The 27,608-nt window shown below is 39.2% G+C and overlaps 1 protein-coding gene across 4 annotated transcripts in view; it reads left to right on the forward strand.

The window, feature by feature from the left end:
* Positions 1 to 27,608, forward strand: part of adarb1b (adenosine deaminase RNA specific B1b) — a 165,026-nt gene that overhangs the window by 114,940 nt on the left and 22,478 nt on the right. For all 4 annotated transcript variants that reach the window (XM_060876839.1, XM_060876841.1, XM_060876840.1 and 1 more), the window contains one exon: positions 23,515 to 23,589. In XM_060876839.1, the coding sequence (XP_060732822.1) occupies positions 23,562 to 23,589 (28 nt within the window). In that variant the 5' untranslated portion in view covers positions 23,515 to 23,561. The remainder of the gene's footprint in view (positions 1 to 23,514; positions 23,590 to 27,608) is intronic.

The raw sequence follows: 27,608 nt of genomic DNA on the forward strand, positions 1-27,608 counted from the left end.
TTTCAGATTTCTTAAGGCGTCTGTTTTGGATCCTTTTTTGTTGTATTATTTTTAAAAACAGTATTTTTTTATTCAGTACAGTTTGTAACTATGCAATGCAATCACTGAAGAAATGTTTTTGAAGGACGAAATTGAAGGACGTGGTGTTGGCTCCAGACTTCCAATCCTAATTTATTTAGCTACCTAGCTTCAGAGTTTGACTCTGATTACCAAACCATTTACGAGAAGTTATTTTATGATTTAAGATGTAATTATTTTTAAAAAAAACTGACATGAAGCTATAAGCCAGCTATATGCTGCTATGCCAGAACCCACACAGACACATCGATCAAAATAGCTGGGAGTTATAGCCGAAAAATAGCTGAATTATCAACAGCAAACGCAAAGCAAATCAAAATGTATGACTAGTCATTGTACAATAAAACTAATATATTGGGGAATAATTCAATTATATTTATTTAAAAGCAATTTATTTTTATAGCACTTATCCGGGATGAACTCCACTTTAAGACAAAATTCTTAAGTATTAAATGTAAAATGAGGAGAGCTTCAGACCCTCCAGAGTGAGCTTGTTGACTGATGAGACTGTTTAGCAGATGAGAGAGTAGATCATTAGTACATCATTGCCTCCTTGGGGTTTGAAGAACTTAATCAGGGTTTGGGTGTAATCAGTGTTCTGCTGTGGAGGATTGTTTTATTCAGCTCTATTTTGTGTCTTAAATCTTTTCTAAATGTTCAGCCTTCTGGAGAGCTGTACAGTCAACAGTTGTTTATGTTCCCTCTGTTTACCTCAGGGAGTTTTAGTAAACATGATCTTCTGGTCTCTGCCGCAGGGTCTTAATGCCCTCCAGATATGGATTTTTTTTGATGGAGTAATGTTTGAAAGTAAAGTTCCTTTTCCAACTACACAATCACTGACTGTGTTCTCTGAGAGTTGTGTGTTGTAAAATTACAAGATGTACTGTAATTTTATGTTCCAGAGAAGAGGTCAAATGTCGGAGCTTTTACATTACAATGTCTTTAGTAGAAAGTCATGAATCAGAATGCAAGATGTGGTGAAAGGGAAATTTTCGAAGGAATTAAACACTATCGGATGAAATGTTATAGGAAAATAATCCTACAAGGTTGGTGTGATTTAGGCTGACATGTAGCTGAGTTACTTTTCCACTCTGAAATGAATTCATTTCCAGTAACAGCACATTCTGAAACGCTTTATTCCTTCTACACCAGTACCAACAATAAAAACTGTTAAAATACAATACTAGTTTACTGTCATTGAACTTCTCTTTGTCCCTCTTTGTTGACGTTAGTAAAACAAATGGACAAAGAAGAATAAAGTCTTTTCATAAAACCTATACAAAATGTTCTTCCACAGTTTTCTCCAAAGTGACCACAGTTTTAAAACTATATGTGGAACATCCATGATAATGTCCCTGTCCGAGTTGCTACTGACTTAGTGGTTAAGGTGTTGTACTACAGGTTGGAATGCTGTGAGTTCAAATCCCAGGTCCACCAAGCTGCCACTGCTGGGCCCCTAAGCAAGGCCCTTAACACTCAAACGCTCAGCTGTATTAAATGAGAGTCGACCAGGATAAGGGCAACTGCAAAATGCCAGAAATGTAACTGAACCTTGCCAGTTAGTTTTAATAGGTAGTTCAACAGTGTTGTATTAAATGATGATATCAAATACTGTTGAGTTCTCGAATTTGATTTGATTGGTCAGAACATTTGCTTTATTTTTGTACAGCATCACAGCAGTCGTTCTGGCCCTAACTTTGAAAAAATAAGTTAATATTAATCTGCACCCTCTAATACGGTATGTTATTGTTCCTATAATTTCAGCTCATACATCGAGGCTTGTATGGTGAACAGGTCGCATTAAACTAAGGCTAATCCTAAACTAATAAACCAAGAAAAAATTGTTTTTGTTGATAATACTTGGGGAGATATCACTGATATAACAGGGATGTGGTAGCTCAGTGGTTAAGGCACTGGACTACTGCTCGGAAAGGTCATGAGTCCAAATCCCAGGTCCACTAAGCTGCCTCTGCTGGGCCCCTGAGCAAGGCCCTTAACCCTCAATTGCTCAGTTGTATAAACTGAAATAAATTGTAAGTCACTCTGGATAAGGGTGTCTGCTAAATGCCGTAAATGTAAATAACATGATATAGGCACTACCTTGTCTCCTGGATGTTCCACAAACATTAAATCTTAGCTATAAACTGTTCAAATGTAGTGTGTCATTCATTAATAACTTTAACATCGTCATTAGTGGAGACTCGAGTAATAACATGCTTCAGTCTCTGTGATTATGCCAAAATAATTCACCTCTGTTTTTGTCTCGTGTCACATCACATCACTCCCGAGAAAGAAACGTACAAAAGACATTGTATTTTAGTGGACGGTCAAATGGTTTGTGTTTTCATGCATCAAGCACAATATGGTGTTTTTATTATTATTATTATTATTATATTTTTTTTTTATTATTTTTTATTTTTTTATTTTTTTAATTTTTATTTTTTTTTTTTTAATTTTTTTTTTTTTTTTTTATAAATAAAGGTTTGGTTTTAGGTTTTTCAGCATTCAGAGGCAGTGAGTGATAACACTAGTCACTGTCAGGTGGGGTTTGTGCTTTTCCTCAGCAGGGCCTCTGTGAGTGCTTGAAGCTGTGCAGGATTAGCAGTGGAGCCTGCAGGTACCGAGCTGTGCTTTTAGAAAGCACTACACCACACCTTAGCTGTCTGCCTTAACACCCACTCGCTCTGCAGCAGCCTGACTGAAATGAGAGGCAAAATCCTGAGGTGCTGAAATGGCATTTTCACAGCGCTAAAGCCACATGCCGAGTTAAGATGATTGTCACAAATGGTAGTGTGTCTCGCTCTTATATCAGCTAGTGGCAGAAACGCAGGAGAGCGGCAGCGGAACACGCACGTCTCCTTTAATCTGATTCTCTCAAACACTCACTGTGAAATTCTCCCTCACTCATTCAGACACCTGTCCAGATAGAAGTGTGTGTGTGTGATGGATCATCAGCTCGCTGTTCTGTTCCTTGTGTTTTTATTTTTCTTGATCTCCAAATCCCACTACTGACTCTCAGCACTGCACAGACACTTCTTTTTATGCCTTAACTAGGGAATATAATGAACGTTTGAAAATGCATTCAAACCCTCACAATTAAAGGCTGGCACAAATTTCATCCGATCAGATTTTCATTCCTAGAAAGAGAGAAAGGTCTCAGCCGGAAGCCTCTCCATTGGGCCACTGATGACATGTGAAATGAGCAGGAGGCTCGGTTTCTGCACAGCCAGCAGAATGATGCAAATGAACTGTTTCAGATGGACTGGATATTAACAATGATGCATGGCTCTCGCTGACAACGCCAACTTTCGCAGTTACACATCATTTTCAGAAGTTATAAAGGAGCACACAGATTTTCAGGCTCTTAAGTTGATAAATTGTATTTGTTTTCAGTTTGCAAGTGAGCAGAATTTTATATATATATATATATATATATATATATATATATATATATATATATATATATATATATATATATATATATATTTATATCTATATATATATATATATATATATATATATTTATATATATTTATATCTATATATATATATATATATATATATATATATATATATATATATATATATATTTATATATATATATATATATTTTATATATATATATATATTTTTTTTTTTAACTGCTAAGATAGCAGTTTGAAATATGATATTTTATGGTTCTGAAATGAATTATCTGTAAAAATAAATAAATATATAAATATAATTTTTTTAAATTATTATTATTATTTTTTTTACATTTCATGATTCATCCATAGTCCATAAACCAGGGGATAGCGAATAATTAAATAACATTTTTCTGTATTGTGAACTATACACTGGCAGAGAGATGTTAGTTTCCTCGCTGTGTAGTAATTATTTGGCTTGTTAATTAATTAACAAGTAATTATCCTCTGCAAGGTTGCGGTTGTTAAATGTTTCTTGGTCTTCTATCGTCATAGCTGGATCCCATTACCCGCCCGCTAACAGAGACGTCTGCATATTCATTAGGCCAAATGAAGCCAGCCCTTATTGTTGATTAAGACGGCTGTGCTATTGTGTGCCTGTTGCCTTGTGGGCGAGGCCCGAACAATGCAGCGCCGCTCTGTTATAGTAGGAAATTAGCTGGGTTACACGAGCGCTGCATTACAACGGCCTAATTAGACTTGATTAGCACACTGCATAAAGGAGGCTGGGTCATGCAGGGACTATTGTAGTGGAACACTCCTGAGAAAGAGAGTGTGTGTGCGTGTGTGTGGGTCTAGAAGGGGCACTCAGTGTTCTTGGCCTCATTAAACAGGCATGCTGAGGCCTCGAACATGTCCAACAAGTAAATAAGTGCTTGCGCAAACACAAGTTTCTGCCACATCAGTAATAACAGAGCTGCTCTCTCATCTCCTCTATTACTCCTTCATTACTGCACACAGGAAACCTGCTCTTTCTTTCTGTCCTTTCTGCCTATCTATCTGTTTATCAGTACATTGTTCCAGCCAGACATCCACTGTGGTAGTATCTTTATTTCTTATTCTTTCAAGCCTTTTTTCTTTCCATCCATCCCTCCGTTGTGCTATTTTTATCCATCTTTCGTTCATTCCCTCCTTCTGTCCATTTATCTGCCCATCCAACCAGCCAAGCATCCACTGTGGTGCTGTCTTTGTCTCTCATTTCTTCCATTCTTTTCCTTCTTATCCATCCATCTATTGTCCTTCTTTTCTTCCTTCCATCCATACATCCAAACATACATTGTGGCTGTATATTTTGTCACTCCTTCCTTCTTTCCTTTTTTTTATTTTTTTTTATTTACATCCTTCCTTTTTTCCCGTACTTGTTGACTCACTCGCTGTGTGATCCATGGATAAGATAATAAAGGTGTTGTGTGTGTGTATGCCTGTGTGTGTGTGTGTGTGTGTGTGTGTGTGTGTGTGTATGTGAGTGTTTGTGTGTGTATGTGTATGTGTTGCTTCATGGCTGCTCCCCTCCTTTTACTCTCACACACCTGCCTGCCGATCAGCATTATCTTCAAACGTATTTACTGTAGTATGAAGTACTAAACACCACACACACACACACACACACACACACACACACACACAAAAAAAACCTTTAGCCATCTCTCAGATTACATGCAAAAAAATGGACAAACTATACAGACTCAGCTCCCAAATACTAATTGTAATGGCGGCAATCTCATCTGTGTTTGATGATAAGAGATAAGAACACTTTGTACTGGTTTGTCAGCCAGCCAAGACAGCAGCCGTCTTCCTCTCTGCTGCACATGCTGAGTGTGACAGGGAAGCTGCTGCGTCAGATCTCTATCCTCAAGTGGCTAAACATGTCATGTTCTGCTCTGGTTTTGATAAATAAAGTGCTAAACAGATTCCCCAATGTCTGATATCACATCCAGAGAAGTTGCAGATCTTTCTGAGATGTCACAAATTCAGAAACTCCGCACTCATTGTCCTTAGGATAATGGAGGATTGAAAGTCTGAAAATAAGTAGTTTTATCAAACGTTACGCATCATTAAATATAACTCTGAATCACTGTGATAGATAGAGAGCTGTAATAAATAAAACACTTCAGGACTTGGTGTTATAGGAAAACTATTCTACTGCATCATTGACTGTTTCCTTAGAACAGCTCACCCACAAGTCTTTCAATCTTTAGCTATTAAAGGTATTATATTATTCAGCTGGCTTTACTAAATTCCTCAACAACCAGGTTTATTCACAAGCATAGTCTTTTCCTGCTTTTTCCTTTATTGTCTTTCATTAAAGACTTATGCTGGTAAAGATGCAGTTAATTTGACTAGTCAGTCATATTCTTAACCAAGCAAGTCCAGAAGTTGGACACTTTGAGTCCACTGAGCGGATCATATGTTTCCAGAAGAATTGTGTTACCTCTGAGCATCACGCACCAGTCTGTCAAACTGCTGAGAGCAGATGAAACCGAGGTCAACGCCGCTCGTGAATTAGCAGTCTCGGGTTTGCTTTTTATTGATGTGAAAAGAGGTAATTTGCCTCTCAAAACGTAAATGGCTAATTCCCACATGTTCCCATCATTTCACTTTCAGTAAATGTCTTTCTATCCATGATGGTGCAGCTATTGCAGGCAACTCTCCCATTCCCTGAGCGCATTTATCAAGTCCTAGAAATCAAGAGCCACTTTGTCAAAGCGTTCCGTCGGCCCCTTTTGTGGTCGCGAAGTCCTAAAAGCATTCAAAGTGTAAAAAACCTGCAATTTGCTGCAAGGTGAAATTGGTGTTGGCAGACTAATTCAAATCTGTTATTAGTCATTAAAGTGCAGAAATTGAATAATGGAGCGGCAGGGTTTTTGTGGGAGACGGGCGGTTTGCGGCACTTGTGGCGAGGCAGAGGGGTGGCTGCGCTCGTCACCCCCACACACCCGGCCCATCAGTTTTAATCAGGCAGAGCGACGGGCAGCTCTGTCCTCCGGGAGCCTCTCTTCATTAAGCGCTCGGTCAGCCAGCGTCGCTTGCACGTGTGCTCCATTAAGGATCATTACCTGGGTTCAGCCACTGAGCAGAACTGCAGAAGAGCTGAGCAGAGCTGCATTGCAGCACAGACTGTGTACGTATCTGTGTACGTCGGGAAGACGCCTACAGATCTTTCTGCCACAAAACTCTTTCTGCTGATCCGTGCAAATATAAAGTCCAGTGGGGATATGGGGAATTTTGTTCTGAATCCCTTTTCCCAGTATCGTTGATGAAAATCCCGGCTGCCTCATGGCCTTGGAGATATCATTTCAAAGAGCTACCAGAAAAGATGCGGGTTTGCTGCTCCATTTTTGGAAAGGCTCCTCATTTCTGAATGAATCAGCTCTGAGCATTAGATCTATCTGTCTGCTTTAGGACTTGGTGTCGTGGCTTTGACAGTTTGTGTTGGACACTGGGCTTCAGCATTCCTCATATTCCCTCATGTTAGCAAACACCCATCCATCTCTGTCTGTTCTCACTTTTTTCGCTCGCACTCACTCGCTCCCTGCCTCATGATTACTTTTCCATGCCTGCCGCCCTCCGACCTCCACCTGCTGTTGACAAGTGGCCACCTTGCCTCAGACCTGCGGGGCCACAAGGCCGTAGAGTTGGACACAAATTGCCATTTTTCTCAGTCTGGACAGCAAATCTTCCATGCTGGAATGGACATTTTTAAAATAAATATTACACTTTGTTTATCTTTGCTTATGATGTAGGTTAGCTATGCAGTGAATACAGACTAGTCAGTGTCATCAGAGTCATTAGGGCTTCCTTATTCCCCAACCTCTTTTAATGTTTAATCGTCTAATCTCCAGTCAAGAGGTTCAGTCTACTGTATATTTAGTTAGAGAGCATAAGAACACAGTGGTGGTGGTGGTTGTTGTTAATTTGCAACACTGCACTGCTCTTCCACACTTTGTTGTCACACAAACCAGATGTCTAGTATCTATAAACATGAGCATGAACCTGCTGCTTTCTCAGAATGAAGCCATTTGAGTGACGCAGCAGACGACCACCAACAGACCTTGCTGAGGGACTCGTCTAATTTATGCTGGTGCAAACAGCTTTTTTTGGCTTTTTATAACTTTTCAAACTGGGATTCTGGGTTGTTTTGTGTGTGTATATATGTGTATATATATATATATATATATATATATATATATATATATATATATATATATATAGTCTAGCCACTATTTATATGGTGATTTGCATTCTTGTACTTCATGCTACATACAGCTACAGAGTTTGCACCACCTAACTGTGCACTTTATGGTGAAGTGACAATGAAGAGATTTTCTATTCTGCTCCAAACCCTCATTGCATCATGGTTTTGCATCATTTCCTGCCAATACACAGGACAGTATATGCATGGAAGTGTCGAGCTTTAACCTTCAGCATTGTAAAGTTTGTGAGCAGAGAAGTGTACAGATGTATTATTAATATAATAATCAGATATTCTGTGGTCCATGGGAAGAGCATCTGAGGTTGAGATGCATTTGAAGTTAGTCCTGATTGGAGCTTGAGGCCACAAGTTCTGCTTTAATGTTCTTATGCAACTCTCCTTCATCAGATTTGTCTCCCTCAGAGTATTTTAAACATCTCAGCACCCAATTACCAGATACCCAAAACTTCTACGTTTTCATCTGATGTACCATGTGGAAAGCTCTGGGATGCGTTGAAAACCTCATAAAGTCTCGGCGGAGGGTGAAGGCATGCCCTAATGACTCCATCTCCTCTTAATACTTTTATTTCCTTCTTACACAGCACCTTGTATCTTCCTGTTTGGCCTGTAATGGGATAAGAAGTGAACTGACTTTTCCCTGCGCTGGCTTTGCTGTAATTGGAGTCTGATGGGGAGCCTAATTGTAAATGGGTTTTGTATCACTACTCATTTCTTCTGATGTCCAGTGAAGGCTCGTCCCATTTTGGTGTGATGTTGGGGGATTTCTCATGCGTCATCCCTGTTATACCTCCAGTCTCGCACTGTTGCACAGAGCCAACAGCCACGGCTTTGGCATGGAGTCTTGCACTTCGGGGTTGTGTGTAATAAAGTTGTTAATGGAATATCTGTGGTCTTTCTTTCTTTATTTCTTTCTTTCTTTCTTTCTTTTTAAATTTTATTCAAAACGTATTTTAAATAAAATTGTTACATAGTTTTCATGTGCAATACTGAAAGATGAGTCCATGCACAGACATATATTTTAATGTAATTAAAGCTAGGGTCTCCTTTGTTTGAAAGCCAATGTTGACATTTGAAATCACCAAAACAAACACGCCCCTAACCCAAATGGGTCCCACCCCTGTATTGATAGCTCCGCCCACACATACATACGGAACCCAGGCAACTAATGGAAAGAAATGTGTCTTTATCATAGCTGAAGGGAGAAACAATACGATTGCAGATAAACAAACAAGCAAAAATGACACAAGCATAATCATGCAAATGACGGCATATATTAGTTCTGTGTAACAAAGCAAAACCAACGTTACTCACTTATCGAGAAAGAAAAAAGCAACCTTAAGTAAAGTTGGCCGCATATTCACAGATTGGAGTTTCCTGAGTCAATAACTTCTGAGCAAAACGCGGTTGTAGCTGCGTCTCTACATTACTACGATAAAGAGGTGTTATTTGTGTAGTAACAGCGTTTAGCTCAGGAGTTATTGACTCGGGAATCTCCAATCTGTGAATATACGGCCAACTTCCCGCTCCTTCAGTTCTCTCCAGCGCTGGAAAGCTGATCCTATATTAACACGGGTCCTACTTCTTACCTTATCGTAAGCCTTTCTTCGCTTTCATTGTTCTTATCCTCCGTGTCAATGTTAAAACCGCTTTCTGCTAATGTCACACATGCGCACTGAACACGCTCTCCGCCGCATATTGACAAGACACACCCCTTTCTGCTCATTGGCAACACGTTTGTTTTGATTTTTGTTTTGTTTGTCGTCCCGACTCAGTTTTCTGAAGCATTTCTCAAACAACGGAAACCCCACCTTTAAGTGATTTCATGCTGTTTAATAATAAATGTTTCAATAAAAGTAACAAAAATAAAAGTAACGTTAAATTAGAAATTAATGTAATGTTTGTTAAAATGACAGTGTCGTGATTTCTGGTCAGTTAAATAAGTGTATGTAAAAGTAGTGTTGATTATATATTTTTGATAATCGATCTTTAAATAATCCAAAAATCTAAAAAATTTTGATTTAAAAATCTTTTTTTCAATACAGTACGGTTTTTTTTTTTTTTTTTTTTTTTTTTTTTTTTTTTTTTTGCATGTGTTAAGTTTTAAAGATAGTAGCTTTACTTAACAAGGTTTTGTGTGTAATTTATTTAAGTTTTTTATTTTTTGGGGGCTATGCAGTCTCTAAATAATTCCATTGCCTGTGAGTGGATTATTTTATTTTGACAGCTTTTAAATTAGAATTTTAAATTAGAAAGCATAAAATAAATATTTAACACGATTGGCTTTTTAACAAGCATTTTATTCAACTTTCTTTCATGTGCTCAAGACCAGATCAGAGATTCTGACTGTAGAATACTGAAAATTGTCCTCCAGCCTACATTCATATTAAACATTAAATGTTCGAGAACGAAGCAGTGAGAATGAAGCGGTGATTCATCATGAATTCTCTAGAATTTATTGGTGAAAACTTTAGCATTGCACGTTGTCAACTTGTGCCTTTTAACGATATCTGATCCTATTGTACAGCTGTAAGATTTGTGATTAGACAGCATGGTGAATAGGCCCTAAGTATAGCCTCGTTAAGTCCAGATGTGAGAGCGGATTTGAAACTTTTTTTTTTTAGTGTGAAAAAGATTTTTTTAAAAACTCCAAAAATAAAAGCCCTTTTTTTTTTGTTTTGAAATTTTTTGTAGGCTTTTACACTGAGGGAGGCATTAAACAAAGCACAGCACCCTGTCTCTGGGTTGTAAAAATTGTCGTTGTGAGATTTTATCCCCTAAAAACCACATGGAAATACCTTCATGTGGAGTACTTGCAGTTTGTTGCATCAGATTTAGCAAGACGAGCATTTATGCGGTCTGTGTTTAATCCAGTCAAAAGTTATAACCCGTCGCATGTGTTTATTGAAGGAGTAGGATGTGCTAAGTCTGTTGAGAATACACTCATGGCCACGTGTAATGTCTTTCAGTGTCTATCAAATGCTTAAACCAGGCTGAAAACGATTCCCACATCCGATACAGCAGTGCTACTCAGCCATAAATGTGGAACAGAGTCTCCTTGTGAGTTTTGTTGTTGAGAAGCCGGTAAGTCAATGGAGCATAAATCCTTACCTCAGCACAGAGGGAGCCGGTGCATTGAACAGCCATATTTTTCAGCCTAAATGGTGCCGGGGGTGACGGAGAAATAAAGGAACGTCAGAGGGTCGTGTAAAAGGCCGAGGGGAAGGCTGGCGAGCTATTGCACGTCGATTTTCTTTTTTTTTTGGCCACTCGTCCTTGCAATGATGGACTCTGAGACCGAGGTCATTTAATGCCATTATTCAGGCATGCTGGTGATTTATGACTACACCTGGAGCAAAATACAGTAGCTTGTGCGAGATGGAGAAATGTTACTACTACTGTGTGTTAATATACAGTATATATTCACGTGTATGGTTTTGCAGCGTCATTCTTCATTTCAGGGCATACGCTTGGATTTCTATGTAGATATACACAGATCTTTTCGCTCATTTCTCTCATGTGAGATATCCACTTTTGTCTCCCATAAAGCCTCCTATATGAACAGCAATCTCACACACAAACCTGTCAAATAAAAAAAAAAAACATATCCAGCCCAATATAACTTTCCACCGGTTAGACCTTTTCTCCTGCAGAACGCTGATGAACAGCCAGCCGTCAGATATTAAACCATCCTCCTCAGCACAAAAAGACTTTTGCACCTCTGCAACCTCCAGCTAAGCTCAGCTTCCGATAGCAGAAGAACAGCACTGTGGACTCAGCATTTCTGCTCTAAAGTCGCCGGCTGCTGCCGTCGCTGCTGCTGCTGCTTCTTTTTCTTCAAGCTCTCTGCTCGTCTTAAATCCTTTCCTCTCACTGCACAAACACGCATGAGCACTCTTATGAAGGATGTACTGCTGTTGTGTTCCCAAAGCTCATAACTGTGTCATTTCTAAACCTTCGTACTTTAAAAGTGTTTAGCTCATCACCTTTAAATCCGCTCGAAAGGTGATCAGAATGACAGATGTTGCCATATTAAATAAATAAATAAATAAAGCAGTTAGTAAAGTTAGTAGATTTTACATGGAATTTTTGTTAGTACTTTATATTAGGAATGATTTCTGGTGTGAACAAAGCACCACAGTTACCATCCTACTGTACAAATACTGTACCTAATATACAAATATAACATCATTATTATAGTAATAATAACCGCCCCTGAAACTCACATTGGAGTCCTTGATATACTTCCTGTTATGCTTGCACTTCATTGCTAGGCACAACAGATCAGTGTTGCTTTTGAAAATTAAACTGGGAAAAAAAATATATCGTCGCTGTCGGGCAGAAACCTCGTATGTCCAAACTTGGTCAATTTCATATTTTTTCACATATCGATGCTATTGGTCAGTCCCCACGTGGGTCTGTTATTTTTACCAATTTTTAAGTTATTAACCAATCTAAAGTCTTGAAAATAGCTTGAACGCAAATCTCATAACTCCATTGGACACTTCAACTGTCCACCTCTTCCTCACTCAGCGTGAGAGCTTCGCGGCATATTTCTCCTTAATAAGAGTCGCAACGAATCAACACATCTTCTGAGGTAAATGTCTTCAAAACACTGAGCTCAAAGAAAAAAAATCTTGACCCCCGCTAGTTCTGGTGCTCGTCTGAGGACAGGAATTTAGCGCAAGACAATCCACTGCAACGCGGACTAAACCCTGTGCACTGCAGATAAGGTACAGCGTTTTTTTCATTTCCTGAAAAATAACGGTTTTGGAGATACGAGGATTCCGCCCGACAGCGACGATATATTGATCCAACTTCTGTAGCAGATCTTCGCTTCTGATCCAATAAGATGCCTTTACTCTAAATAATTCAGCTTCTTGGGAAAGGCATACACTATATAGCACGTATATCACACCCATGGGTGCTTGTTAAACATCAAGTTTCAGATTCATTCTCCCTTTGCTGTTATAATAATCTCCACTCTTCTGAGAAGGCTTTCCACTGCATTTTGGAGGAGGACAGCTGGGAATTGTGTTTGTTCAGCTACAAAAGCATTAGTGAGATCAAGCTCTAATTTTGGGTGAAAAGGTCTGGGGTTCAGTCAGCAAGGTGTTAGGTAGGGTTGGGTCAGGGCTTGGGTCGAGTCAGGGCTTTGTGCCAGACATAACCATGACAGTTTAGTAGTTCTAGGATGTTGAATCGATGACCTTCCACCAATCAGTAGCCTCAATGCTTAAGAACAGGGCCAATGCCTTATTAAAGTTTATACAGTTTTAGAGTTTTACAAAAAAGAAAAAAAAAAAAAAGATTCACAAGCTCAAACTCTATTATAGAGTTTTTAGCAGTAGTTAAAAGTGGTACAATGCAGCACCAGTGCATGTATTAATAATGTTGCTTTGAATTAATTATTCAGCATTACAAATCAACTGTCGTTACTATTCAGAGATCTGGGCCTGTATTCATGAAAAGTCTTAGTGTAAAGGGTTGCTTCTAGTGACAAAATTCTAAGAAAATGTTTATTTTTTATTTTTTTTTGGACAACTAATCACTAGTCTTCAAAAGAAAGCGTCAGTAAGGGGTTAAGCCCCGTAGTAAGGGGTTAAGTAAGGGGTTAAGCCCCGCCTCCTCTCTAAGGGCCTTTTTACACCCGGTCACTTCATGTGTTTTCTCTGATCTGATAGCTATCTGATTTGTTAAAACTGTTCCATTTACATTAGGCCACAGAAATGCGTCTTGGCGAATCGGATATCAATCCGATCTTTCTACTCAAAATGCAAATATATTTGACCTCATTTCTGAGGTAATTGAAATGGAACACGCTTTGGTGTGTGCGGTTTTAAGAATGCAATCAAAAAGAAGACGAAAAAACTTGTTACGACGGTTATGCTACAAAAAACAGCATTTACTGTTTGCTGCATTTTTGCTGGTGGCAGCAGTGCATTTTAGGACCCAACGAGACACCTGGGTGAAAGATCACTTGCGAGTGACGTACTAACGTTTGGGAGGAGTACAGCGCTGACGTATGTGGCTCGAACAACCACATTCGTTTACACCTGTCCAGTTTCATCTGAAATGCGTCCCAGACCACCTCCTGAAGAGGTTTGAACGATCGGATTTATATCCGTCTCGAAAACGTTTCAGAGGGCATTTAGACCTGGTCTTTTTATGATCGGATAGCTATCGGATCACAGAAAACGCATGAAGTGACCAGGTGTAAAAAGCCCCCTAAGATAAAAGTTGTTGTGTTTTTCCTTGCACTGAGATCGGTCCTGAATCACTCTTAAGCCAACATTCCTAATTAGACATTTTAAGCTAAAAGCTGTCTGAGATCATTTTTAGAATCTTTATAAATACAGGCCTTGATCTTTTGTTAGCAAGGAATATTATATTCCTGGACCTTTAGTTATTTTGGTTTACTGATGCTGTAGACTGTTATTGCTGCTGTTCTGTCTGTGGAATGGGATTCTAAAGAAAGCATCAGATCCAGTTTTGAAGCACACTCTAGCCTCTCTTTAACACTTCGAGAGAGACCTGCTGCCTTTTATCACACACTGACATGCTCTTAGATCATCTTGATTTCTAGGCAGCGGAAAGCCGTCTTGGTCATAATGTTTTTGGTTATTTATAGGAAGTCCTGCTGTATTATGACCCGAGGGCAGGCACGCTGCTCGTCCTGTCAGACAGCCATGCACTCTGATCAGTGCTGCTATAAACCAATGATTTAAAGCTCTCCTTTTTTTTTCTCCACAGAAACTTTTTAGAGACTCTCCTTTAAAGACATTTTTTTCTGTAGTGTGTGTTAGAGCAGTTTCAGTGAGCTCCGTGATGCCTGTCATATTAAAGCTGATGTTTTGCAGCAGTTCTGCTGAAAGTTTTGAGCGACTTAAGAGTCTGTTAATACTCTGTGCTTTTCAGAACAGATTCAGAAGAGGTACAGTACAGTGATAGGAGGTGGGAGTTTGTTTGTGTATTAGGGCAGATGTTTGATTGTGCTTCAGAGATGCTTCTGTAAACCAGTCACAATGAGCTCAGGCTTTACAAATGGTCTAAGTTGGTGAACATGATCGTGGTGGAGTTGTTCGGAGTCAGAACATAGGTTTGTATCCATAGGGTTCGGTTTTCCAACCTTCATTAACATCGAGAACGAGAGAGTTTTTTTCCCCATTTACTGATTCTGTTTATACAGCAATACCTATTCATAAGGACTCTTGTTGGGCTTGCTAGCTAGACTCTGTGCCTAAAAGTACGTAGACCCTTGACCATCACATCCATATGTGCCCATTCCAAAAGCATGGCTATTAGGATGGGGTCAGTTTAGCTGTTTTTTTTTTTTTTTTATTTGTTTTTTTTAAGGCAAGGATGTGTTCTAGTTTGTAGAAATTGGCTGCAGGGATCACTGGTGATCATTCAGTCAGTAGATCATTACATTTAAGGCATCTGGCAGAGCGATGTGCATTTTATACAGCAATTGAGGGTTAAGGGCCTTGTTCAGGGTCCCAGCAGTGGCAGCTTGGTGTACCTGGGATTTGAACTCACAACTTTCTGATCAGTAGTTCTACACATTAACCAATAGGTTACCACGTAATTCATATTAAATACCATTTTTAACTGTTCTGGCAATGTCCCACAATGACATCAGCATTGCACACGATAGCTCTCTCCATAGAAATAATAGAAATACATCACCAAGCAACAAAAGTTAGTTCCAGGATCACTGAACACTAAATCTGAACATAGAAATCTAAACATGTTTAACCACATGACAGTAACATGATGCGACACAGATCTTAGTGTGAAGACCATTCTCCTTACCAGAGCTTTCTTCAGGAAGTCTTGAGCCTCTTAACTATACGGTATTAGAGATAACAGGAACGAGTGTGGAAAGGAAACAGCTCGTCTCACGTGTAACTCATTTTAACCGTGTGTGGATGTATGATTTGTTTTCTTCCCTCTGCTTGACATCAGGTTGACAATATTTCAAACCTGGTGCTATTTTAATAAAGCCCACACTGAAGGCCTTGTCACTTTTAAGCTGCTTGAGGGGCTTAACATCTCCGACACACTGCCTGTGTGTGAGAGCGCTCGTTTCTTCTCTAATCAAAAATGTCAACCTTGGAAAAGTAGCAGGTTTTGTGAAATATTGTGCCGATCCCTCTGCTGGCTTCAGACTTTGTTCTTTTAGTTAAAAAATACAGTTTGTTGTGAATAGATAAAAAAAAGGCTTTCTAGACTTGTAATAATCAGAGAATTTCAAAGCTACTGAGCGAAACGTGTAACTCACAGTATTGTTGTGTTGTGGATCTTATTAGTTTCTTCATTTCAGGCTTTTGCTTTTACAATTTCAGGGCATAATGAGGGAATTTTCTGCACATTTCTGCGTATAAACAGAAACACCAGAATGTTCCGAATGATTGCAGTTATTTTTGTAAGTGTTCACTTAATGATTCATTTATTGCCATAGTTATTTTACATCAACGAAATACTAAAGCTTTCATGCCTTAACACTGAAACTTCTGCTTGTGTAAAAGAAAAAGTTATGAAAATGGAGCAAAATCATTGTCTTAAATATTTGTAATAGCTTCATCCTAATATTGATGAGGCTTCATGATGAGACTCTGGGTTACTGATCAGTAAGTTGGCGGTTTGAGCCTCAGCACTACTGAGCTTCCACTTTTCTGCCCATGATTAAGGCCCTGAACCCTCTCTGTACCCGGGTGCTGTATTATAACTGATCTTGTGCTCTGTACCTAAAAAGGTGGTATATGTGCAGGAAAAATGTGCAAATCTGCCGAACAAATAAAGTCTCGTCATTCCTCCTAGGCTGTCCCCTTCTCCGGTTACAACCCCGCCTCCAGGTACAGCGTAGAGCTGTGATTGTACAGTGACTGCATTTCAGTGTGACTCTACTGCAACATGCTGATGCAATACCTAAGTGAATTAAATTCCCTTCTGACACACAGTTAACGTTTAGTCGTCAGCATCCACAGAGGTGTAAGTGAAACTTTTTTTGCCAAAATCTTATTAAAAGTTTGATAATTGTATTGATAATTGTATTTTTTTCCTCACACGGATCGTTTGGTCATTGAACCTCGTTTGACCCGAAAGTGCAGTTTCGTCTTTAGTGTAGTTAGTTTGCGCTGGTGAGAACATAGCCATTGGTCTCTGGTGGCAACCAAAACAACTGGTCAGAAGTCATCTATGAGTAGCTGGCTTTTTTTTTTTTCTAAAAATCGCAGCCCTCTATATGAATCTGAAATATTCTGATTTGTAAAAAAAAAAAATTCTTTGTGAGATAGACCACAGACTCTGTACTACGTTTAACAATTATTAAAAACAGGCACGTACAACCTACTGTAGCTAGCAGGTGAAGAACTCAAACAACAAAATCATCAGCTAACTTACTTTAAATTTGCAAGAACTTTAGACTATAGATATAATATTTATCTATAACTATTTAGATATAATAACAGGCTTAAATAAACCCAAAACCTAAGTCCACTTACAGTTCTCACGGACACGCGTTTTATCAACTGGCTAGTTATCCTCCAGACAGTGACGGACCACGTCTTTCTCTCATTTCGGCCGTGTGGCGCTCGCGTCCGCGCTATTCTCCGAGATGCACTTGACGGACTTTTGTGCAGCGAAATCTTTTTTGAATTTGAACTGAACATTTTTTTTGGACGATCTAGTTAAGGCGATCTGGTTTAGGTCATGTTCCGACTAGGTCAGCTATGCTAATGCTTGCTAGCTGTCATCAGCCACTAACAGCCAAAGCTTTTAGCTATTTTAATAGGATATTCCTGGACATGAGCACTGCAGATGACCGTGGATGACTAATTTACATAAAATGTGTATTTTATTTGTGGTTTGTTTGTCTATTTATTTATTTATTTATTTATCTAGTTACCTATTTGCGTAAATCTCAAAAGTATAACCTGTAAATTTGTGTGACATCAAATATGCAAAGATAGTTTAGATTTAGTTTAGATAGTTTCCACAACTCTGAATCCTCGCCTTCCTCTGTCTTCTTTTTCTTCATCAGTATGACCGTAACAGAAATAAACTTTTGGTCTCAGAAGGAAGAGAGATTAAGTGTTAAACAGTGAGCTGTATCCCGCATGTTCTGCTTGTGTGCTTGGGTTCGACCTGTGTGTTCAGTGGTCGGGTAAGCTGTGCCCAAACACAGCTGTACTAACACAGAAACGCTCTGCTTATCCCCCCGGATCAGCGCCAAGCCAGCTTTCATGTGCCAGAGCCCCGCTGTCTGACACAGCACAGCCTCATGAAGACACGCTCTCTGCTCCAGCCCTGGCAAAGTGTATGTTATTTACCTTCATTTCTGTTCTGTGATCTCTGCCTCAGTGCCCTTGTTCGGGATGACCTTCATGGTGCGGAAACCATTGCGTCCCTCCATTCATTGCACAGGGAAAAAAAAAAAGTAGAGCTTCCCAGAGCGCCAGGAGCAGCGCGTCCTTTCTGTGCTCCCAGATTAAAGCGGATCTCAGTGCTGCTTATGGATTCATGGGCAGAAAGAGAATAGCAGAGGAGGCCAAATGAAAGGTGACAGGTCCAGAACAAGCCTGAGCCACAGTGTCCTACATCCTCATTACACGGCAAACCATTAAGCAATGAAAGACAGAAGAAGGTAGAGAGAGAAAAATACGTATATGGCATGTTATTTATAAACACCTTAAAGTTACCTTTAAGTATTCATGTGGCCTCGGTTCCCAAACTCCTCCCACTTCACCAGCCCCTTTTCAATTTTCCAGCGGAATATTAATCTTTAATAGGGTAATAATTGTGCTAGCATATTTGTTGTCACCGACCATTAGGCTAGATTAATTAGGCCATTTAGTTTAGCTTAAGAAAGTGTCGTTTGTGAAGAATGGTGCATATGCAGGCAGAAGGCTGTGATCAGCACCAGCTGCTCTATCGTGTGTGATCGCTGCGTCTCAGCCTGTTGTCCCTCAGCCCCTCGTACCGGGCAGCTGACACCTCTCCTTTTGTTGTGTCCTAGCTATTTTTTCCCCCCCATCTCCAGTACCGTGACCTTGTTTTCTCATTTTCTTGGGTCCTCTGTTGTGGTGAAGTGTTAAACATTTGGCCCACTTCTCCCCCTCCTCTGTGAGCATCCACCTGCCAAACCCGGTGTTTGTTGGCCACTATCGCAGCAGAGCATGCTGGTCTACCAAATACCAGCTCACCCTAGTTCAAATTTGCTCACCTTGGCACCACGTTGCCTTCTGCTCACTTGCTGTTGCAGCTCGATTGCTTTGAGCGACTCGTGCAATGAACAAATTCAAGCGGTTGTTTACGGCCATTGAGTTTTGCATTTAATTACTCGCTTTTTTTGGTGGACGATGATAAAGTAGCACGTGAACACATGCAGGGGGTTGTGCTCTCGTCGTTTTGTATCGAAGCTTCTGTGCTGTTGATTAATCTCTCTCTCACACACATCTCCAAATGTATGCAGACTTAAGCAGCCCCAGGCAGTGAGGGACAGCAGTGCTGGTGATTAGTTGGCCTGTTTGGAACAGCGCCGGCTCGTACCCCTCAGCCACGTGCGCCCTTCAGGAGCGAGACGGGGGCAAAGCTCTACGTTCGGCCTCTTACTGTATAAAGCAGTCATTTTATTGTTTATGCAGATTTCCACTGTTTCAGAGCAGGTTGGCATGCAAGAGCTTTAGATGCTCGGTCCTCCAGAGGTCTGCGAGGTCTATCACATAATGCAGAACCTGGAAATAAATTATAAAACACCTAATCTTATTTGGTGAGCTAGTAAAAGGTTTATACCGCACCTCGTTTAACAAGAAGACTCTTAACGGGTAAAGTTTTATTCATAGAAAATTTATAGCCTTGGTGTCAGCGGTGACTAATGTCAGAAAGAATGTATCCACGTTTTACAAATGTACAGGTTCATTTTTACATTTTCTTATCATATCTTTCCTTCCTGTTTTTTTCCATTTTATTTCTTTTCTTTCCTTTTCTTTACACTTTTTTTTATCTTTTATTTCCATGTGGTAGCTCAACGTCGTGGTCAAACACAATTAAGATAAAAAGTAATGAAGGATGCCCAAGGATAAAATGAAAGATGAGACAAAAAAGAGAGTAGAAGTACAAAAATAGGGGAACGAGAACAATACGCAAATATAGAATATACTGTAGTAAGTGGACAGTCTGGAGACACACAGGCGTGCTGTGGACAATACCACTTAGTAACTGTGGACATGGCTTTGGACCACCATGAACATTTTTACACTTATGGACCACCATGTATTATACTCTATGGACCACCATGAACATTTTTACACTTATGGACCAACATGTATTATACACTATGGACCACCATGAACATTTTTACACTTATGGACCAACATGTATTATACACTATGGACCACCATGAACATTTTTACACTTATGGACCACCATGTATTATACACTATGGACCACCATGAACATTTTTACACTTTGGACCAACATGTATTATACACTATGGACCACCATGAACATTTTTACACTTATGGACCACCATGTATTATACTCTATGGACCACCATGAACATTTTTACACTTATGGACCAACATGTATTATACACTATGGACCACCATGAACATTTTTACACTTTGGACCAACATGTATTATACACTATGGACCACCATGAACATTTTTACACTTTGGACCAACATGTATTATACTCTATGGACCACCATGAACATTTTTACACTTATGGACCAACATGTATTATACACTTTAGACCACCATGAACATTTTTACACTTATGGACCACCATGTATTATACACTTTAGACCACCATGAACATTTTTACACTTATGGACCACCATGTATTATACACTTTAGACCACCATGAACATTTTTACACTTATGGACCACCATGTATTATACACTATGGACCACCATGAACATTTTTACACTTATGGACCAACATGTATTATACTCTATGGACCACCATGAACATTTTTACACTTATGGACCAACATGTATTATACACTATGGACCACCATGAACATTTTTACACTTTGGACCAACATGTATTATACACTATGGACCACCATGAACATTTTTACACTTTGGACCAACATGTATTATACACTATGGACCACCATGAACATTTTTACACTTTGGACCAACATGTATTATACACTATGGACCACCATGAACATTTTTACACTTTGGACCAACATGTATTATACTCTATGGACCACCATGAACATTTTTACACTTATGGACCAACATGTATTATACACTATGGACCACCATGAACATTTTTACACTTTGGACCAACATGTATTATACACTATGGACCACCATGAACATTTTTACACTTTGGACCAACATGTATTATACTCTATGGACCACCATGAACATTTTTACACTTATGGACCAACATGTATTATACACTTTAGACCACCATGAACATTTTTACACTTATGGACCACCATGTATTATACACTTTAGACCACCATGAACATTTTTACACTTATGGACCACCATGTATTATACACTATGGACCACCATGAACATTTTTACACTTATGGACCAACATGTATTATACACTATGGACCACCATGAACATTTTTACACTTATGTCTCCATCAGTGAACAGAATGAGTCTAAAATCCTGGTTACACAGTTGCACACTTTGAGCATACAGTAGAAGGTTCTGAAGGGAAATGATTTTCTAATCACACTCAGTGTTGGCTCAAGTGGTTAATGAATGCAGGGTTGATGACAGAAAGATCAGGGTTCATGCCCTAGAACTGCAAGCTTCCATTGTTGGGCTTAATGCTCTCCACTCCAGGGGTGCTGTATCATGACCTTGAACTCTGCCCCCAGCTTATCTAAAGTTGGGATATGTGAAGAATAATTTCACTGTGCTGTAATGTATATGTGACAAAAATAAAGTCTTCTTCTTCTTCTTCTTCTTCTTCTTCTTCTTCTCCACCTCTCCGGTGTCACTTGATGCCCCTTTTCCACCAAAAAGAACCGGGTGCTGGTTCAGAGCTAGTGCTGGTGCTGGTTCAAAGTTGGTTCCACTGGCGAACCTTCTAAGAACCGGTTTGCCTTTCCACCGGTTAGAGAGCGTCACAGAGCCGAGTGTGACGTCACTGTATACGTGTCACGTGTCCCAGCAACTTTAGCGCAGCAGCGGCAAACATAAACACATCAACAATGGCGGATGTTGCTTTACTGTTAATGCTCATGGCTTTGTGAACCTACATTAACACCCAAACGCGGCGAATCCAACGTGTACGTGCAGCTCCATGTAATCTGTATAAACGGAGGTTGTAATCAAGAAAGTACATAACGTTATTTTATCATTAACACAGTAAAAAGTTAGCCTTAGCATGTAGCTACTTACTATCATGTGTGCTGATAATGTATCATATCGCAGTAAAGTAAAAGTGTATTAAACATTAGTATACTTAAGGTACATTATCAAATGCGCTAACAGTAGCCCCGCCCACAGCCCCTGACACAAGCGGTTCTTAAGTCTAGACCAGCAACGTTTTGGTGCTACTTAAGAACCACTTTTCCTGGTTCAGAGCCGGTGCTTTGGCTGTCGAAAAAGAAAACTGGTTCTAAATTAGGCTCTGGCTCCGAACCAGCACTCAAACTGCCTCGGTGGAAAAGGGGCACACAAGGTTTCCTTTTGAGTCTGGTTCCTTTTATGGTTTCTTCCTCTTATTGTCTCAGCAAGTTTTAGGGATAAATTTGAAATGTATAATTTCTATCCTAAATTAATATATTTCTGTTAAGCTCTAGATATTGACTCTAAAGTAAAAAGAACACTTTAAATGCAACACCAGTAAAACGATTGTGTGTGTAGGGGTTAACAAATCTTGATCATAAACTTTATTATTATTATTATTATTATTATTATTATTATTATTATTATTATTATGTAATTAAGAAAAAATCTTCCTTGTTGTCCAGCGGCAGGATCCCACGCACTAATTGCCGCGGCCCGGGTTCGATTCTCAGGCAGGGAGCTAACCCAGCCACTAGAGAGTTAACTCTCAGTGCGATCCCAAACGGCATCCTGTGTAAAACCTGTTCTAAATCTAATGCGGACCACGTGATCCGCTGTGCCGACCCCGAACAGGGAGTAGCCGTAAGAAGAAAAAAAAAGGTTCATGGTGCCAATATGCATGTGCAAAATTACCTTTTTTTGTGATTTGTTAAAAGTGCTATACAAATAAATTGAATTGATCCAAAACCCTGCCCTGTGTGGTCACAGGCATTCAAAGAAACACTTTCAGTCATTAATCAGAAGGCCCAGAAATGCTCATGTCCTCTCCGTGCTGTTTCTTTTGTACTCCGAGTGATGCAGGATCTGTGTTGTGTATTGTGACTAAAAGCCTGTTGATGTCAATAGCTGTGGTTTTTCCCGCAAGGCTGCTTAAAATGAGCTCTAATCGAATGGATATTAAAGTCACAATAGAGCGCTGTGACTATTAGGAGCTGTCAGCTGTGGCCCTCGTTCTCTCTACTCTCTGTCCACAAGATTAGTTTTCACTGCTAAATATTTATGCACTTATTGTAGGCTTAACCTCCCAGTCCCTGCAGATTCGTTTATCTTGCCTTTTCTTTTCTTTGCACTTCATCATCACCGCTCTCGGGATCTCCAGCTCTCTGTCGAAAGCATCGGTCTGCGTTGGCTGGTGTGAAAAAGTTCGCTTTGGAAAGAGAATCGCATCATTAACGTGTTTCCTTTCTCTTTATCTGTCACTGTCTCAGGTGGAGCCGGGGAGCGGCAGGCTCGGGCTCAGCAGAAGCTCTTCACTATGGATGTGGATGAGGAGGAGAACATGAGTGAGTGTCTGTACATTGCAGTCTCTCTCACTCTCTCACACACACACACACACAACCGCACTTACAGTTGAGTGCTAAAGTGACAAAATGAAGATGATGAGTAAGGAATTCATCCCGTTGGCGTGTTCTGTTATAGGAAATGAATCAACACCAGAAGATGATTACTTTCCTCCCCAAGCATGGCCTAAAGTGTTTTATCTGTCTACTACCACAGCTTACTATTTGTCGTTATGTTTAATGTTGTTGAACATCTCACGATCACTCGTGTTATAACAGCTATACATAGTTCTTCCCTCTCCAGCCTCTCTTCCATCCTTAAGTACTGGTAAAGGGAATAAGACTTGAGCTATATCCCAAACGACATACTATGCACTATGTACCCTACTGCCTAGTGTAGTTTGGAAGGGTAGAAGTGTAGTAGTGGTTTTTTGTTGTTGTTCTTGCTGTTTTTTCGTCCACTGTGCCGTCATCTTGAAATGTTCCAGTGTCAGTGCCTGGTTGCCCCGCTCCTCTTCTGAAACGTTTAACAAAGCTCCGAGTGTTGAGTGCATGAAGTGTCCAACTTTTTTTTTTTTCCCTCGGATGAATAAGCGGTTCTTTCAGTGCACTCTTTCCTCTTGGAGTTTTCAGGATGAACACACTACCCATTATTTCTGCTGCTAAATGGCACAGAATAGTCCATAAGTATACGATTTGGGACACACGTCTCGTCATATTACGGTGAAAGCACAAAGGTGCTTAGTGACATTAAGCTTACTGACTACTCCAAAACACTCAAACTGTAAACTCCTTCCATAAATGCTAAATAAACTTTATAAAACTCCTTAGAGGAAATCTCTGATTTTACAAAGGTTTGTTATTAGTTTTAATATCGATAGGGTTTAAAATGATTATTATTATTATCAATATCTGGCTTTAGAGTGAGTTAAAATGGATAATTAATTAGAATGGATAATTCTAATGGATAATTTTAATGGATAAAATGGATAATTAATACATCTGTTGTACAAGTAAATCCTTCTGACCAATCAGAGTCAAGAAATCAGCAGCACTGTGAGATAAGGAAATTGAATTTATACCTTCAGTCAAAAAGTGAACATTTCCTTTGCTGAATGTAATTTAAAAATGAAAGCTGCTAAGTCTCGTTCACATGCTCCAGGTTTTGAATCTTCTCTGTGATAATATCTATCATCACTCCACAGATGCAACACACCACCTCATTCATATAAAATATGTAGACGCAGTAACAGACTAAGAGACTTTTCAAACTTTTTTTTTCACTTGCTCCATTCTGGATCGTTTTTTTTTACTCACACTGCATTTACATTCAAAGTTTAGCCAAAAAACACACTGTCTAATACACCCAATAATACACACTGTCTAATACACACCCAATAATACACACTGTTTAATACACACTCTATAATACACAGTGTATAATAGGCACCTGAAAGTACACACTGTCTAATACACACCCTATAATACACACTGTCTAATACACACCTGAAAGTACACACTGTCTAATACACACCCTATAATTCACAGTCTAATACACACCCAATAATACACACTCAATAATACACAACCAATAATATTTACAGCATTTAGCAGACACCCTTATCCAGAGCGACTTACATTTTATCTCATTTTTATACAACTGAGCAATTACGACAATTTATACAACTGGGCTCAGGGACCCAGCAGTGGCAGTTTGGTGGACGTAGGAATGGAACTCACAACCTTCCGAATTGGTAGCCCAACACCTTAACCACTAGGCTACTACATCCCTCAGTAATACACACTGTCTAATAAACACCCAATAATACACACTAATACACACCCAATAATACACACTGTCTAATGCACACCCAATAATACACAATGTCTAATGCACACCCAATAATACACACTAATACACACCTGAAAGTACACACTGTCTAATACACACCCAATAATACACACTGTCTAATACACACCTAAAAATACACATTGTCTAATACACTGAATAGATATTAATCTGATCTTCACTGATCATCCTCACGCTAGGCAGAGACGATTATATGAAACCCAATGCTGTCCTGTTATGTGAAGAGGAAAACTCGGTCTTACTTACACTTACCTACACTCTGTTGGCTCAACTTACCTTACACACAAGTGCAGAATAAAAGATATACAAACTGAATTGGATAACGTGTCAAATCTGGTCACAGTATATAAAATCTAATAACAAACCTGGTCTGATTCAAGTTGACACTAGGATTCAGTATCATCCAATCCAATTTTGGTCAGGATAGGAAAATGTAATTGGCTGTACAGTAACTTCAGCAGTTGGAAAAACGTACATTTGTGTAGGTATAGCGCTTACACTATTGTTAGATTAATTAAACATTCAAACCGTTTGAGTGGCATCACGCAGCAGTTCCCTTCCCACACGAGTCATCCTCATTCGTGTGATCAAAAGGTTTCGGGAACAGACAACATCCTTTCATAGCCTTTGAGCCGTCAGCCGTGCTCAGAGCTGCTGTGAATGGAGGTGTGTGTATTAGTAGATGGCTTTCAGAACCCAGGAGAAATGAAGCTCTCTATTGTCCTGTCACTTACCGCCTTCACCCTAAAGCACCCCACAAAAGAAAGCAAGGTCATTTATTAGCACCTTAAAGCCCCGGGTCCGGCTTCTTATTTAGATTTCAGTGGATAAGCACATGGTGATATTCCAAAGCTTTTCAAACTCGCCCCACTGATGATTCTGAGGTGGGGCTCCGTCTAATACCACCTGCTATCCAGTGCCTTAGCTACGTTATAAAAACTATACATATGTAAATAAAAGATTAAAAAAGTGTGTTTGAATATAATTTAAGATTTTTTCCAATCTCACTTTCATGAAGTTCAACAGTGTGTGAGTTTGTAAAGATTGGAAGCTGATATCGCAATCATTACGAGAGTGTAATGGAGCATTGAATGGCTCTGGAAATATCGCTCAGCTGCTAATCAGCGCAACACCAACACCACCATCTGTGAGCTGGTACATGAAGAGGCAAATGAGCTCAGGTGCATTAGCAAGGAAGAGAAGTAAGTCTGTAATATATTGGTAAGTTATTGAATAGAATTTCACTTCATTACAAAGATAGTTCTTCACTTAGAAAGCTAGGTTTTTAGTGAGTAAAGACTTACTGTAAATTCTTTACTTTAATTCAAGTAAAGATTCAAGAGTCGTTAGTTTGGGAGTTAGTACGTATTTTTACTCATTTATGTGTTTAGTAAGTTAACAAGGTAGTAAATACATAGTTTAGTGAGTTGTGCATTTACTAAATTATTTAGCAAATAATTGATCAAAATAGTATAATTGTGTTTAAGTTAGTTAGTAAATTAGTTAATTATAAACTAGTTAAGAATTAGAAATAGTTCCACGTTTTGGGATGAAAAAAGGTATATCTTGTCTTATAAGCTGGATGGATAGATGGACAGGAAGACAGATAGAATTGGTTTTATTGATTGATTGATTTAAGTTTATTGGCCAACAGTCAGTTGTGTATATTTTGTTATGGAGCTAAATATATGGTTTGTTGGCTGGCTGAATAATTAGGTAGTTAGCTTGTTAGCTAGTTGGGTAGTTAACCACCTACTTTGTTAATCAACAGGTTGGTAGGTTGGCTAATTAGTTATTTTGTTGGTTTGATTTTTTTTATTCAATTGGATTGTTATTTAGTTAGTTAGAAGGTGATGTTTGGTTGGTATGTTTAGTTGGTTAGGAGTTTGGTTGGTTAGGAGGCTGGTTGGTTAGGAGGTTGGTATGTTTGGTTGGTTGGTTAGCTTTGATTTGTTTGTTATTGCATGACATTTAAGATATCTGATCATATCATTTACAGGTTTCTTTGTCCCATTATATAAGAATGAACACTTCATTTGATTAAAAAGTTGACTATTTGATTATGAACAAAAATGGATTGCTGCATGCTTATAATCAGTTCTTGTTGATTTAAAGTGCACCTCTTCTCCTACTCCGGAGGTGTGTGTCGTGT

This window comes from Tachysurus vachellii, chromosome 8, assembly GCF_030014155.1.
Source record: "Tachysurus vachellii isolate PV-2020 chromosome 8, HZAU_Pvac_v1, whole genome shotgun sequence".
Taxonomy (NCBI): Eukaryota; Metazoa; Chordata; class Actinopteri; order Siluriformes; family Bagridae; genus Tachysurus; species Tachysurus vachellii.